The following is a 16,092-nucleotide window of genomic DNA, read 5'->3' as shown; positions in this document are numbered from 1 at the left end:
CTGAGACACTTGGTCCCTGTAAGAGTTGTCTGTGATTGTGCTGTAACTTGAGTTCTGAGGTGTCATGAACACTGCTGCCCACAATGTACATGGCCCAGACGTCAGTGGCTGTAGTAATGAAAAAGCAAAACCGCAAAGAAGAGAAAAGAGGCAGGTACAGTGAGGCCCATCAGCCAATACTATCTGCCTATTGGGGCAGGGGAAAAAAAGAATCAAATAGACCAATGGGCAATGATGAAGGCCGATGGTTAGAGATCCTATCAGGCACCATGCTAAACAATTTTACAGGCAGTATCCATTTACTTCACAACAACCTTGTGACATAGGCCGTGTTTTTAATCTCCTTTAATAGATGGGGAAACTGAGGCACAGGCTGGTGAAGTAACTGGATACACACTGGAGCCCAGGTCTGCCTGTTTCCAGACCTTGGCTATAACCACCAGACTAGATCCCCTATCAGCCAGCCTCAGTCGCCGTCTGAATGACCTGTTCTCCAACCACCCAGGTACTGTCCTCAGTTCCTTGCATCCTTGCAGGGAGAAAGTAGGTGTGAAGTAATGATTCCAGGCTCTGCCACCCACTAGCAGGCTAAGTTGCAGTTGTACTTCTTGTGTGAACTCACAGAAGTGGTTCCGATTTCTAGGCTTCTGTCCCAGAATAAAATTCCTCTTCTATTGAGGCGCTCCTCACCTCTAACGGAGGATCACTTGAGGTGAACATCCTGCACGTTGGAAAGTACAGGGCTGTGTTCCCCTAGGGGGTTTCTCCTCAGAGATACAGGAGGTTTCCTCTGAATTCTAGAAAAAACTGCCCACAGGGCCCAAGTTGAAGGAGAACACAAGGTAAGTGCCAAAGACAGGCCCACTGGGCAGCAGCACACCTGCACTTGGCATTTTGACAGACACTGCCAAATCGCCCCACGGGAAACCTGAGAGGTGCCTGCATTCTCAGATCCCCATCAGCACAAGGTCACTACATCTTACGACTTTCGCCAACCTGAGAGGGCAACACCATTACTTTCTGTTAGTTAGTAGTCGTGTGAGGATAGATCCATAATTAACAACATTTAAGACCCTTCTTTTCCATAAATCTTAATCTCAGGATTTAAGACTCAAACGATTGATTGCTTTTCACATATTTCTTTATCTAGTTTGTTCCAAGCTGGATATTTCAGATTAACTACAACTGTACCTTAAGAAGAGCGACCCTGAGGCCGCCTCCAGAGGAAACCGGTCTCCGTGCATGCTATTGCATGCTATCCGTGACCTTCATTCTGCTCTAGGAGAGCCTCGCCTCGCCTACAAACCAGGGCAGCTAAGAATGGTTCCCAGGAGGCCCCTTACCTTTTTGGTGAGTGAATCATCTGAGTCTGACGGCATCCGAGTTGAAACGTGGAAAATCACTTCCACGGTTGAGGTAGCATAATAAGGGGCGGTCTGCCCTGTGCTGCCGTTGCGCTGAAGTCCACCCATGAACCCACAGTGGGTTGAGAGATCCACCTGATGCAGGTCATAGAGAGGAAGAGTGAGGGTCAGACACGAGCTGTGCTTATTCACTAAGCAGGAATGTAGATTTTTCCAAATGATCTAATTATTTTCCTTTTTATAGCTGATTACAAACAACTGTAATACAAAGCTAGACAAAATAAAATATTAAAGAAACATAAATAATGAAAGTGCTCCAAAATTCTACCCACTTAAGAAAACCACTATCAAAAGTTTGGTGCATATTTCTCTAGACGTGTACGTCTATGTGTGTGTGTATATTTATACACACATATATGTACATGTATGGTGTTATATGTACACCATACATGTACATATAACATGTATGGTATGTTGTGTACACATATATATATATAAAATGATTTATTGGAAGTGCAATAAATCTTTTAGACTAAACCCTACATGATATTTTAGAAAGTATATGTTCTTGACCTTAACGTACCCTTACCCTGTCCCTATCTCCACGTCAGTCCCCTTGCTAACATTCAACTCTCAGAGACAAGTCTTACTTATACACCCAGAGTTTCCCACAGCACAGATAACCAAGAAACCAAAAGTAAGAAAAAGTAAGAACATTATTCAGCTGTGCTGATTTCCATTTGAGCTACTCTCAATTCTTTCAGATTCTGGGAATATACTTTCCTTTACATTTATGTTCCTGGAGACAGATATATGTGTGTGTGTGTGTACATGTGTATAAAGGTATATATGTCTGTCTGAGTACCATTTAGTAAAGAAAAAACAAATGTTTTCAATATCAATCATCCTGGGATCTACCTTATGGAAATAGGTTGATAGCTAAACCATCATGGCTACTATATTCTATTTTCGTTTCAACTTTTGACTTCATCCAACTCTTTCTCCATTTTTTCACCCATCAAGTCATTGATTTCTTCTACAATTTCCATATTGTGGCCAAAGCCATTGCTTCTCTGCCCATAGGTGACTTCTTTGACTATAAACTGTCTATGGCTGGGTGAGCTAATCTGACTACTCAGTTCTTAGAAAAAGCAAATGAAATTATAGTAAGAGGAAAGTTAACAGGAAACAAAAGTTCACGTATAAAGTACTGGAAGGCAACTAATAGAAGATGTCAAATTCAATATATTCTTCAACTCCAGAACTCTACCCACACTACTGAATGTAAAAACATATGTAAAAACTTACACAATCAATGTCTAGTTTATATACATCCTTAAATAGTGCTGGTCAATAAAACACCTCCTGGATGAAATGAATTACCTCCCATCCAAGTCCAGCAACAAAGTCTTCATATGCTTGGCTTCCTCTTTCATTGGAAAGGATTGAACACTTGTCTTCTTGACCTTCAGCAATGTAAAATACTGCAATTTTGTGTGTTTCACGGCTATAAATTTTTAAATTTAAAGGAGTTAGAATTCTTACATGTAAAATTTTATTTTAGTACTACCACCAGCATGACTCCTACTATAGAGATTACATTTACTGAGAACTTGCTAGAGGTCAGTCACTGTTCTAAGTTGTTTCGACGCATGATCTCATTTACTCTTCACAATCACCCTAATGAGACAAGCATGATCATCACCCACCTTGCAGAGGTGGCTGAAAGAAGGCACAGAAAGGTAAACCAAAAGCACACACAGCCAGCAGGACGGTGGGGACTAAAGCAGGGCAGTCTGGCTCTTGAGATCACTCTCTCAGACATATGATATACCTAACAGCATGTCGGAGCACACCATTTGACAAATTCTCTCCATCTTTGGTGAAAAATATCTTTGAAAGCATTTCAAATAGATATCAATTGTGAATAGATCTATGTGACCACCCGTATTTCACTTTCCACATTCTGAGATAAGGATATTGGGGAGCTCCCTGACTGGAACTATAAAATATGCTGAGACTTTATGAGAAAGAGAAACTTCTTCTAAGCAGAACATACTTAGGTACTTTCTTTGTGAGGGGTATACCCACCATGTGCTCTAACTAATCTGAAGGTGCCTGGGAGGGTGGACAGCTGTCCAGGGAAATCTCTTTGGCCATATCAAACCTCATTCACTTCCTCCACAATGGGTTTTGGGCAGTTTGCTGTTAATTCAAGCACATGTGATGTGCACTTTGAGGAAAAGAGCCCTGCCTTCTCACCTTCTGCACATCTGGCATAGTCCTTGGTACATAGTAGGTGCTCAGTTAAATCTCTCCTGCATTGACCAGAGGTATGATGACATATTTGAATATGTTAATAACCAACTTCTACAAATTATACCCTGGATTAAAGTGTCAAAATAACTAGACCTACACCAAGCAATCTGGTTATAGTTTAGAGATGAAGACATTGTTTTCATTCAAACAGGGCTTTAATCAAGAACTGCTCATTCCACAGCCCCATCAACCAAGAGTTTTTTACTCTCATTTCAATTTTCTAAAATTTCGGATTACCACTTACAGAGAAGTTCCACTCTTCTTATTTTTGCACTACATTCTTCAAAATCTCATAAGAAAAACTATCAAGTGCCTAAACAATATGGAAATGTTTCTACTGTCCAATTGTTCAATATCTCAACATTAGAATCTGATTAGACATCTATATTGGTGGAATTTGGGTTCCATACTTTAACATTTTCTCAAATGTGTCCTTCTGCAGGAGTTATTTTTCTACTTATTAAGCAGAACGAATTGGAACACAACTCAAAAATCATAAAAATAAATCAAGGAGGAAAGTACTCTCCTTCTATTCTACTAGATAGCTTATTCATTTCCCCCATAGTTTACATGTAATAAACATACTTAGAAGAAAAATTAGAAAATACAGGAAGTGAAGAGAAGAATAAAAACATCACTATGTTCTTTGCTCATAGGTTGCAATCACAACTGCTACCATTTTAGGATGCATTTTTGCATTAAAAAAGAGAGGCTACTATATCCTGCTTTGCAACTGATTTTTTTCACTTAAAATATTTGTGAACACTTTTTTATTGTGTGAAATATACATAATACAAAAGTCACTATTTAAACCATTTTTGAGCATGAACACTTTTATAACGTGTTTGTATAACAAAGCTACTAATGGTTGTGTAACCTTCCATTATTTTAATATACCATATCCCAAATCCTTGTTATTAGACATTTAGGTTGCTTCCATTTTTAAAGACATTTTCACACTATCTTTGATATGTCGTTAAAATAAATTCATAAAAATGGAATCTTGGTCCCTGCCCATCTTTAAGGCTTCTGATGCACACTGTCTCGCTGCCCCTGGAGAAGGTAGACATCCTGGATGCCCTGACTGGTGTGGCATAAGCACACTGCTGGGGGTGCCTCTCTTAACAGGAACAGCTATTGTGAGGAGAGGGGAGTTTCTTGGTTATGGATCCTAGGGGGCCAATGCTCTGGTAGAGACCTTGTGCTCTCAGACTGTCAGAAAGCTCGTCCTCATGCAGTAGAGAGTCCCGAAATGGCAACACCATTTACTCCCTGAGACACAGGCAGGACACACCAGCAGTCTAGACTCTGACTAGCTTATTCTAGAGCTATAATAATTTAGGGGCTTGGATGGTAACAGAGGCCATAACCTATGAGGCCATAACCTAAGTCTCAACAAAAGGAGAAAAAAGTATAGTTACTCGATTTCTTTCTGTAGCTCTTTCTATATATTTAAAAGTCCTCGGCATTTAATTTTTCTCTATTCTATACACTTTACATATATAAAAACAATCTTAGTTTTATCTGAAATGTTTGTTTATTCTCCTTCTAGTCCCCGCTTTTTACACTGTAGCTGCTCAGAGGTCCTTGGTCCTCATTAACTCAAGGTGGAGCAAAACAGAGCCAAGCCCAACGACCGCCTAACGGGTGTAGGTGTGAGGAAAGGTGACCTTTAGCTGTACACATTCATCAAATTTCACATCCTCCAAAATGTTAGCACCACAGAGAGCCTGCTAGGATGCAGATGCTGGGTCTGGCCTTATTAGAGCCAGGCTTTTGAAATGATAATTAGCATCACCAACAGCGCTTCATAACCATAAGCTACAGGACCAACGCATGAAGGAGCAGGTAATTCAGGAACACACACACATAAAATCAACAATTTCCTCTCCCTCATTAGAATGCATTTTTCTCTCTTATAAGGAATAGACCAGAATAGTTCAGTTTCCTCGTGATGTCCCATTAAAAAGCCAAACAAAGAAAAAACATGATTTTAACTTTCACCTTACCATGTGGTGACAAGAGGCATTAATATTTAAAAGGGGAGACCACTGTAGTCTGTATGTACATTCATAATACTATTTACATCTCTGCTAACTTCAAAGTATATAGATAATAGTTGCAAGATAGTCTCTACTTTTCCTAAGAACATGCTAAGCAGGAACTATGCCTCGACAGCACGGAGGTAAATTGATATCAGAAATAAATAGAAACATACTAATTGAAAGTTGAGGGACAAGATATGTTATTACCTGCTAACTGACCAATACACGGGACAGTGTAGATTTTTCATAGGTAGAGTCCCCAACTTATTTCTAGTTTTTCAAAAAGAACCTGGAAAACACCTTTTGCAATAAAATAAGTTGATACCTTTTTAGATGTCAAGAAGACACTAAATCCAGGCGTTGGGGTTTCAAGCAAAGGTTAATCAAGGGGCAGAGGATCTGCCACTCAGCTCTCCGAAGCCATATTTTACTGCAACAGCACCCCAGGGAGCTAATTCAATTGTACCTCATGCAACTAAAGTGCATTAACACTCAACAAATTGGCCACAATTACAAGACACCAATATATTCACTTAAGACTACGAAGCACAGAATAATTTAGCATACGCTCGAAAAGCTGAGTCTGGAGCCCAAGTGACTGCTTGCTTAACACTGGAGGACAAGAGAGAGAAAAGTGAATCCCTAAGTCCTTCAGAAGAAATCCCTCCCAGAATTTCCACAGAGAATTCGGTCTCTATTGCTCTAGAGAAAAAGAAGCACAACAACAATGGGGAAACTGACTGTGATGAAGGGCAATGCGAGGAATGATGGCTTCAGGTTTCTCCTCTCTAATGAGAAATTTAAAAAATTTTTTAAATGAGCTTGTTAAAAACTAAAGATTAAAGAAGCAGTTTATTCAAGACTTTCAAGCACCTGTTATGTACCAAGTACTATACTTAACTCTTGACTGAGATGTTTTTGGAAGCACACATTTCCCCAAATCAAAAACTGGTTGTGAGCTCATCTTATGAATTGCTTCTAAGATTGTAGGGAAAGAGGGCAGATCTGAGATTTGGCCTGCTTTGGAGAGTGAGGCTTACTACCAGGGAGTTACTAGTTATCGCACACTGGTTTTAATTTTGTCAACACCGCAGAGCAGAGACCACAGAATGCCAGTGCATCAGCGTACAGCACAGGTTATGAAGTCAGACTCATTTGCTTCAAACAACATGGTATGTGTGAGCACAGGCAGGCTGTTTGAGTTAGGAAAGCCTGTGTTCCTCCCTGGAAAAAGAGGTGGCTGCAGAGATTCAATGAGAATGAACGCCCACTCTGCCATGTGGAAAAGTCCTCAATCAAAGGCACAGATTAGGTGGGAGCAATGACGACTTAGTGTAGCAAACATGTAAGTTTATCCCTCAAGGGTAAAAATACCAAAGGTATGGCACATGCAAATGTCACCGGATTCCAGCTTACAAAACTACCCTTGGATGTCTCTGTAGGTGTATTCATTTCTCCATCTATATCTGTCATCCAAACACCCCCTAAAGATAAACAAGTATAAAGTGCTTTGATATACTTTCACATACCACTGACGGGAGTCCAGATTTTTTAGCTCTCTCAATAATTTTGAATTTTTCTTCAACAGATGAAAATTCTTCCTATAAAGAAAAAAAGATGTAAGAAAAGTTGTGTAATCACAGACCAATTTTGCCCTTTCCAATCAATTAACAAACCTATCTACTCTCCGTCCATCCATCTACCAACACATAACCTGCCTCATTCACAAAAGATTTGTGATTGAAGCCTACAGAATAAACTCCATTCTCTTTAAGACATACATTCAAAGGCATCAAAATCCCACTGCATCCTATTACTATCCAGTGACGCTGGATGGCTCTGCGGTCAATGAGTGTGTGACTTGTGAGCGTGTGCCTATGTTTCTGTTTTCACTATCAGCTCTGCTGTGAATCTCTTTTCCCCACCTCTGTCCTTAAAACCTCCACTCCACTATGAGAGTCCAGCCAAACCCAGCCCCTTCCACAGAGTCCTCTCCACTGTCCAGCACTTCCTATTGGATTAACTGTTTCCCTTGAGCTCCTGTGTCATGTTACTTTTCATGAGAGTTGTATTAAATCTACCTCCCTCACCAGAGCTAAGGTGAGACTGTGGCTTATTTATCTTCATAGTCCATTCACATCTTTCTTGAAGGCAGAAGCAATAATGGGCAGAGCAGTAATTAACACATATACACACACAGAAAATGTTTGATACCCTTCAAAATATTCAAGAGATGTTTGGAATTCAATCTGCACATCAGTAGAGCATAGTTAGTTTCATTCCTAGCTTTAATTTAACAGCAGAAAATAAGCTGTAAATGCTAAAATAGAGAAAAATCTCCATTTCTATTCTTTGCTTCCCAAACCCCAAATTGATAAAAAGAACGATCACACAAAAATAACAATAAAATAATTGAAAGTCTAGAGGGGATTGTTACCTTTTGTCCCAAGAATTCATTCCCAAGTCATCAAGCAACAGCCTGCAGAAATAAAAGGGTCCTCGGGGCTCCACTGGTGAGGGCTGCTCCTGGCTGGTGACTTTCATGGCCAAATCAGAGTTACACCTCTGAACATACTCGTCTTCTTGTGCATTCTGGTGCAAAATGACCTTGATGATTTCCTTCTCTTGGTCACGGTTCATTCCACGTGGGGGTGGGGAAGGCTCATTTAGATTTAGCTGCGATGGTAAAAGGCACTCAGGACTTGTGTGGCCAATGTTTTCAAGTAATTTGTCGAGGACATCATCTCCCTCCTCAGTTTGAGAACAATCTTTCTGAGGTCCAACTGCTTGATGATGCCAGCCTGAAATCAGAAATGCAGGACTTCTGCCTTTTGGTGCTAAGCAGCCTTCCGAAGGTCCATATAAAACCTTCCCATCCCAAGAGTACTTCCCTGAGATATCCCTCACAATAACTCTCACATCCGAGAGGGCGCCCACTGGTGATCCGCCTGCCGGTCCTTCTGAGGGCGTTTGAAGGTAGGAGATGAGGGTGCTGTCGTTAAATACAAACAGCTGCAGGTTTGGGCTCCTGAACACTTCGGAGGAGAGCTCAGAGGCTTCCGCATGCACATTGTCATGGTTCTCGCTGACCAGGCTGTGTAGCACAGCAGGGCCCCCACGGAGGGGGAAGTGCCCCAGGTGGTTCACCAGGTGGGCCATCACCACTCTGGCAGTCAGAGGGATCAGCTCCAAACTTCTCCTCCTCCTCTCTGTGAACAGCAGGAAAGAAATACACAGACCATGGAGAACAAAGATTAAAATCTGTACTCAGAATGTTTGATTTTTTCAATCTGGGAATTTTTTTCACCTATTTTCTTTTTTGACACTAATTCTATTTGAATTTAAAAGCATAATTTAAAGAGAATGATAAAAGAACCAATTTACCTGAAGATTTCATTCTGAAAAGTAAATTTAAATATCTGTAGACACAGTAATAAACAAAAGAGAAAGGTCCCTGTTCTTAGAGTTGATGGTTCTGGGAGCTCTGGGAGGTCAAAATCCGAAGCTGGAGAGGATGGAGAGGGGGCTGGGGGCCTGGGCCAGAGAGGCGACCTCACTCCCCTCAGTGAGGTAAAGGTAGACATTGAAAAGGAAGTGAACAAAGCCTGTGACTGCTTCAACATATTGAAGCAATCCAAAGCATTGTGACAATTTACGTTGTTGTCAGGGCATTTGAAATATTTAACAGAATCTGATATATTTGTAATTCATGGCAATACTTAGAAGGCTTTAATGAAATCTGTAGTTGATAAAATGCCCAAGAGCAACTGATTTACAAAATTTTTAAGACTTCAAAAATCTAGAAAGACTTTGACTATAGCATGTAAAAGCAGGCCTTGTAAAATGTTTGAGGCGTAAGGGCAAAGCAGATAAACCAAATCCCTAAGTATGAGTTGAAATGACTACTTAAGCTTGAGAGTAGTTAGGGAAATTTTAATTTGCCAAATTCATAAAGAATAGTGTGTTAATCTAAGAACAAGTGAAAATTAAACCTCTTGATTTCAACAACAAAAATCACTAGATATTTAAATAAACTAAGATTTATAATTTGGACTTAAAGATTTAGGAAATACCTGGTTTTTAAATTTATAACATGAAAAATCAAATATTGATTAAAACATAAATAACTGTAAGTATGCTTTTTCAAGCTAAACACCCTCCCTCTCAGGCATTATAAATCCAATTGACTGACTTATACAGCATCAATTGTATGATGTCTAATTCCCAGAAAGAAACAACCCTGGAATCTAAGAAATTCTGTGTGATGACTGAGGGGAACAAGATTTTCCTGACTTTTCTTCTAATTTTTTCTTTTCAATGAACAAGAAATCACCTGCATTCAATAATGTAAAATAAAACTTTATATTAAAAAAATTCATTTTTTATAAGCAAAGGAGGTCATCTACATCTGTCTCTGAAATTAAACTCTTCTTCCCGGCCCGCATTGAAGTGTGTATGATTTCCATACAGCTGAGAAATTTAAAATACCTCAACTAATTCCCTTGAAATCACAGTTATGAATGCCTTTGCTTTTGTGTCCATATTAACTTTTTCAAAAGTTACAGATGCTTTTTATTCATGCTTATCATTCCATATGAATATATGCTCCATCAGAAATGTTAATGTCCCCAACGACAAAGGTGCAGCCAGCTGGGAGCTCAGGAGTCCACAATGTAAGACACTGCATGGTGATGACATGGTATAGCAGGCTAGGAAACTAAGGATAAAGGTCCAATTTGATAAAGCCCAAGGCAGAAAATAACAACTGGAAAAGCAACTTTCTTCTACTTTTACTTACGCAGGTTGTGCTTTCAATTTGAGATGCATTATATTTTAATGATTATGTTTGAATTCTACCATGGGAAATTAACTGGGAGTCCACTAATCAAGTCACAAACCAAGACACATCCAGTAAAAACCCGAAGTATCTTTGGTACTGAAAAGTAACTGTAGGGAAGGAAGACGATTCCTCTGCCCTCTAGGTCTTTCTGGCTGGGCTATGAATTAAATCGACATGAGACAGAATAACAGGAGAAAACCAAACAAAACTTTGTAACATGTATACATGGGAGAAACCCAGGAAAACTGAGCAACTCGCCAGAAATGGCTGAAGCTGCCACGCTAAATACCATTTTTAGCTGAAGACAAAGGAGGGTGTCGGGGTACTGGTTTGGGACTTCAAGGAGGAGGAAGGCAATTTAGAGACGGAAATGGAAATGAAACTGGGCCAACTATAGACAATGTGACCTAAGAGACACATTTTACGTTACATTACAGTTATCTTATGGGTATTAGCTTCTTTCTGGAATAGGCCCTTCTATTTTAAACTCTTTTAGGCAAGTGGGGGAAAGTCAAAGTTTTTTTTTTCGAAGTCTTTTGTTCTTAAAAATATCAAAGAGACACATTTTGGGGTAGCCAATTCTGATCCCCCACATAAGGAAAGGGACTATTTATGAAATGAGAATTGTTCTTCACTGGAAGACTTCAGCTGAATCAAAGGCCTGTGAGTTCCCTCAAAAATAAAGAGAAAATCTAGACTCCAGTATTGAAAAAACAAGCTCATGACTTGAACAAACTATGAAGAAATATATTTCAAATATTTATTTTCCCAAATTTAGAGAGGAAATATAAAAGCAGTAATTTTAGGTTGTCCTTTAACTTTCATGTTTTAAGGCTCTTCCCTCCCCTTCACTTAGGTATTAATGATGAGGAATTTGAGCACCTGTGTGTGCCTTGAACAGCGTTTCCTTGAGCTGGGCCAGCAGCCACCTCAGCTGTAGGTGTCTCTTGTTTGTAACTCTACTTTTTTTTTTTTTTTAAAGATTTTATTTTTTCCCTTTTTCTCCCCAAAGCCCCCCGGTACATAGTTGTATATTCTTTGTTGTGGGTCCTTCCAGTTGTGGCATGTGGGATGCTGCCTCAGCGTGGTCTGATGAGCAGTGCCATGTCCGCGCCCAGGATTCGAACCAACGAAACACTGGGCCGCCTGCAGCGGAGCGTGTCAACTTAACCACTCGGCCAAGGGGCCAGCCCCTGTAACTCTATTTGAAAGCACTAACTACATCAAATAGTCAGCATTGGCCTATGAAGAATAATAGATAAAAATATACCATTGCTTATCAGAAACATTATCTGAGAGGAATAGTCTGGTTGTGAATGATGAATTATGACATTAAATGGAAAAAAACCCCTCAAATATGAGCATATTTGTTTAACCTAAAACACGTAAGCTATCATCTTTATTTTTCCCCTTCACTCTTAACAGGTTGTAACCACTCAGCAAGAGAGTGCATGCCAACGTTTTAAGCTTCTTTGCTTTTTTATTTAGTTAAAATGCTAGTAAATTTTAAAACTCCTTTGCCATAGAAGTTTAAACAATTATTTTATAGAACTACATTAGGACAATTTTGCACAAGGTCCTGAGGTTTTTTGGAGAAGGAATATTCAAGTCAAAGAGTGTTATACATCAAAAGAAAAGCACTGCCAAAATTTAAATGTGCATTTTTAGGTTTATTCTTTTCCACTAACTTATTAATCTCCCATTATTTTCAAGTGACAAGTCATAATAAGTGGTGAACCTATTTTAGGGATAGCCATGTGGGATGAGTGTAAATTAATGACTTTAGGAAAAAGTAAGTTAATTTTCTTCTAAGACAGGAACTGCAAGGTAGGAAACAAGAAAAGAAATAGATGAAGGGTCATTTCGATTATTTTTTTAAAATATGGTTTGAATTTAGACAGAGAAAGACAAATACCATACGATTTCACTCATACATGAAAGATAAACACACGGACAAAGAGAACAGTGGTTGCCAGGGGGGAAGCGGGCTGGGAGGGGTGGGCACAGAGGGTGAAGGGGAGCACTTATATAGTGATGGACAAATAATAATGTACAAGTGAAATTTCACAATGTTGTCAACTATTACGCCTTCAGTTAAAAAAACATAGGGTTTGAATTTACAACTCTGGGGAAAAAAGGGCAAAAAAATATTGAAGTAAAAGTACAGTGGAACTCTAGGAAAAGACAACTAAATGCAGGTCAACCAAGGGGGCAATGTGAAAATATGCCATGTAGCATCCACTAGCAACACAACCAAAATGAGTCCTTGGTCCACTCTGTGGCAAAATCTCAGAGTAAATAATAAGGATATTTCAGGAACTTGGTCATTAAATCTTAAATTCAAATTCCACCTCCATTACTTCTGACTTATACATCCTTGGGAAAATCCCTTCACTTTTGTTTGCTCGTCTATAAGACGGAGCTAAAATCAGGACTGGCCGATTCCACAGCCCTTGCTCCCAACTGGTACCCCGCCTCCTGTCCTCTTCATCCTCACCTCACCCATCCCCTTCCCCTTAGCCTGAACCACACTCCAGACTCTGCAATCATGCAAGCAAAGCCCTGGACCTCGTCCCCTCACTCAGCTTCTGCCTGCTGTGTGCTTCCTCTCTCTACCAAAGGCCCCACAAGAAGGTCTGTCTCAGGGTTCTGAGTGGTCATCCCCCAGGTCACCTGCTTATGCTATGTGGCTACAGAGCAACTGCTCTACCCAAAGTACTTGGCAAACCCCACCACCAAATGCTTAGTTGGGAGATAAAACGGTTCCTGTTTGTTCTCACCCTCCCTGAGCTTTCTGAAGCACCTGGCAGTGGTGACCTTTCTGGCTGTTTATTCACTTTCTTCCCTTGACTTTCTAAAAATGACTCTTTCTTGGTTCTTTTTCTATTTCTTTGACACTGCTTTCCTGGTGACATTCCCTCATGCCTTTTTCTTTAAGGACGTTTTTACCCACAAGTTTCCATTCTTGGGCCCAGGTGTTTAACTTGTAAAGTTTATAAAATTTTCATGGATGATCTAACACTCCACACCCACATTTTTTTTTAACTTTTAATTTTGAGACAATTGAAGATTCACATGTACTTGTAAGAAATAATAGAGAGATCCCAAATATCCTTCATCCCAATGGTAACATCTTGCAAAGCTGCAGTACACTATCACAATCAGGAAATTGACACTGACACAACTCATCAATATTCAGAGTTCACTAGTTTTACATGCACTCATTTGTGTGTGTGTGCATTTGGTTCTATGCAATTATTTCACATGTATGGATGACAGACCCACATTTTCACTCACATTCCAAGGCCCAGAGATGAGCTCTTGTCATTTTGGGGAGAAGAGTGGTTGAGGAGGACATACAACAGTCCCTAAGTCCTGACAATACCCACACAGTCTAAAATGGACCTCTGCTATGAGTAGAGCAATCCTCAAACTGTGGCATGTAAATTCCCATCTCTCTCAGCATGATGTTTTGCTGGTCGGGAATACTCTATCAGCTTCTTTCAAAGTCTGCCCATCCTTCTAAGTCTGGCTTAAGTCCTTCACCATGGGAGGCCCCCATGGTGCCACCAGTCCACAAATTCATCTTTCTGCATTAATCCTGTCTCTCCTATTACATGTAAAATTCCTTGAGGACAGAAAATGAGCCTTTATTGTGGGTCCAATGGGTCTGAAACATACAGGTCCTCAATAATACAAAATCCACCTAAGATGGGAAAAGAGAGAGGAGAAGAAACAGAGAAAAAAGGAAGAAACAAGGAAGGCAGAATTTGATATCACAGAGGACTTTTTCTAGCAGGATTTCAACAACTAGATTTCAAAAAAATAAAAGCAATCATGGACAAAAGCCTACAATCCTTCCTTTTCCTGCCCATAAGAATTAATATTCTGAAGAATCTCACCCTCTTCAACAGTAAGCAGGTTTCCCAGTTCTGCTGATGAATGATATTGGACTGGCTCAGAATTCCTCACATTTGCCAGCGGCAGGAAGGGGTCGTAATCTGTGGATGACAGGTCGGCCAGGGTCAACGTGTAGTGACTTTGTTGGGTGTATGTGCTTGAGCCACAAACACAGCAGTGCAGAACCTGTGAAAAACAGAAGGGAATGTGTGCCATGGATGACACTAACCTCCCGTCCCCTGACAATCTGTCAAAACTACAACAGCACTCAGAAGGCAGGACATCTCCTTGGTAATACTTGAAAACAGAGAATTCTTTCCATTTCCAAAGTATCTTTGTGCTATTAGCAAGTTAATTTTGCTCCTTTCACATCAATGCCAATAAATATATTCTCAAGGAAAAAGGAAGGCAAAAGTGAAAAAGCACTTCTTGAGCCATTCTATGTGGTTGCACATACCTAAATCCTGCTTCACTCCACCAGAGGCAACACAAGTGGAAGAAACTAAATCAGGAGATGAAGAGTAGCTGTGGGGTGAGCTCCAGAATACACAACCACCACCCATGGTGGAAGGCAGAATGAAACCAATAAGTAGAGACCATTAGTATACTTTATAACCATTCATGAATTTGAATTAATGTAACTTGTGACCCCATGACTTGGAAGGGCAAATTTAAAATTTTTTTTTTTTTTTTTTTTTTTTTTAAGATTTTATTTTTTCCTTTTTCTCCCCAAAGCCCCCCGGTACATAGTTGTGTATTCTTCGTTGTGGGTTCCTCTAGTTGTGGCATGTGGGACGCTGCCTCAGCGTGGTCTGACGAGCAGTGCCATGTCCGCGCCCAGGATTCGAACTGACGAAACACTGGGCCGCCTGCAGCGGAGCGCGCGAACTTAACCACTCGGCCACGGGGCCAGCCCCGCAAATTTAATTTTTAAAAGTACAATTAATGAAAGTAATTTAATACAAATTTTTAAAGTTTTCTTATTTTTAAAAGATTAATTTCCCCAAAACTCACTGGTTATTTATGAATTGCAGTTGACTTAAAGCTCTAACTACTCTTGTTTGTGCTTTTGTGCACGTACAAGCCATGTACACACAATTCATCTTGAGTATGCCAAAATGTATAAAGGAACTAATAACTGCACTAAATTTTACTTTTTGATCATAAATTCAAAAAACCTGATTTTTATGAAAATCAAGGTAATATTTTAGAAACTAAGGACATATCTTTGGGTTAAATATATTTATACAAAGTAAATTCACATATAGACGACTGGCTTTGATTTGCCCACGTGGCAGGAGGCCTTGTGATCAGGTTGGACATCTTCCGATTTAGTTCCTTCTACTTGTGGTGCCTCTTGGGGACTGGAGGATTTAGGTGTGTGCAACCTTTGCACATGGCTAAAAAGGACCAAGAATTATAGTCAGCAGGGGACAACTGTATACATCTTCTTCCAAGCAAAAAGGCAGTATAGGAAAATCCTTATGGTAGCTTTCTTATTAACATAAAAATTGAGCTTCTGTCATTGAGAGCATTAATTTCTATTAGTCAAATGCAATAAATATAATAAATGCAAATTAAAACCACAATGCCATGGCATACCTATCAGATAGCAAAGTGTCAG

At 39.8% G+C, this 16,092-nt stretch overlaps 1 protein-coding gene across 14 annotated transcripts in view; it reads right to left on the bottom strand.

Annotated features, from left to right (window-relative positions):
* RALGAPA2 (Ral GTPase activating protein catalytic subunit alpha 2) overlaps positions 1-16,092 on the bottom strand; it is a 323,293-nt gene that overhangs the window by 108,294 nt on the left and 198,907 nt on the right. For all 14 annotated transcript variants that reach the window (XM_070247008.1, XM_023626011.2, XM_023626010.2 and 11 more), the window contains 5 exons: positions 14,471-14,654; positions 8,166-8,937; positions 7,258-7,329; positions 2,748-2,871; positions 1,344-1,499 (listed from right to left, as the gene is read on the bottom strand). In XM_070247008.1, the coding sequence (XP_070103109.1) occupies positions 1,344-1,499; positions 2,748-2,871; positions 7,258-7,329; positions 8,166-8,937; positions 14,471-14,654 (1,308 nt within the window). The remainder of the gene's footprint in view (positions 1-1,343; positions 1,500-2,747; positions 2,872-7,257; positions 7,330-8,165; positions 8,938-14,470; positions 14,655-16,092) is intronic.

The sequence above is a fragment of the Equus caballus genome, chromosome 22 (genome assembly GCF_041296265.1).
Source record: "Equus caballus isolate H_3958 breed thoroughbred chromosome 22, TB-T2T, whole genome shotgun sequence".
In the NCBI taxonomy this organism is placed as follows: Eukaryota; Metazoa; Chordata; class Mammalia; order Perissodactyla; family Equidae; genus Equus; species Equus caballus.
This window is presented reverse-complemented; position numbering and strand designations above follow the sequence as displayed.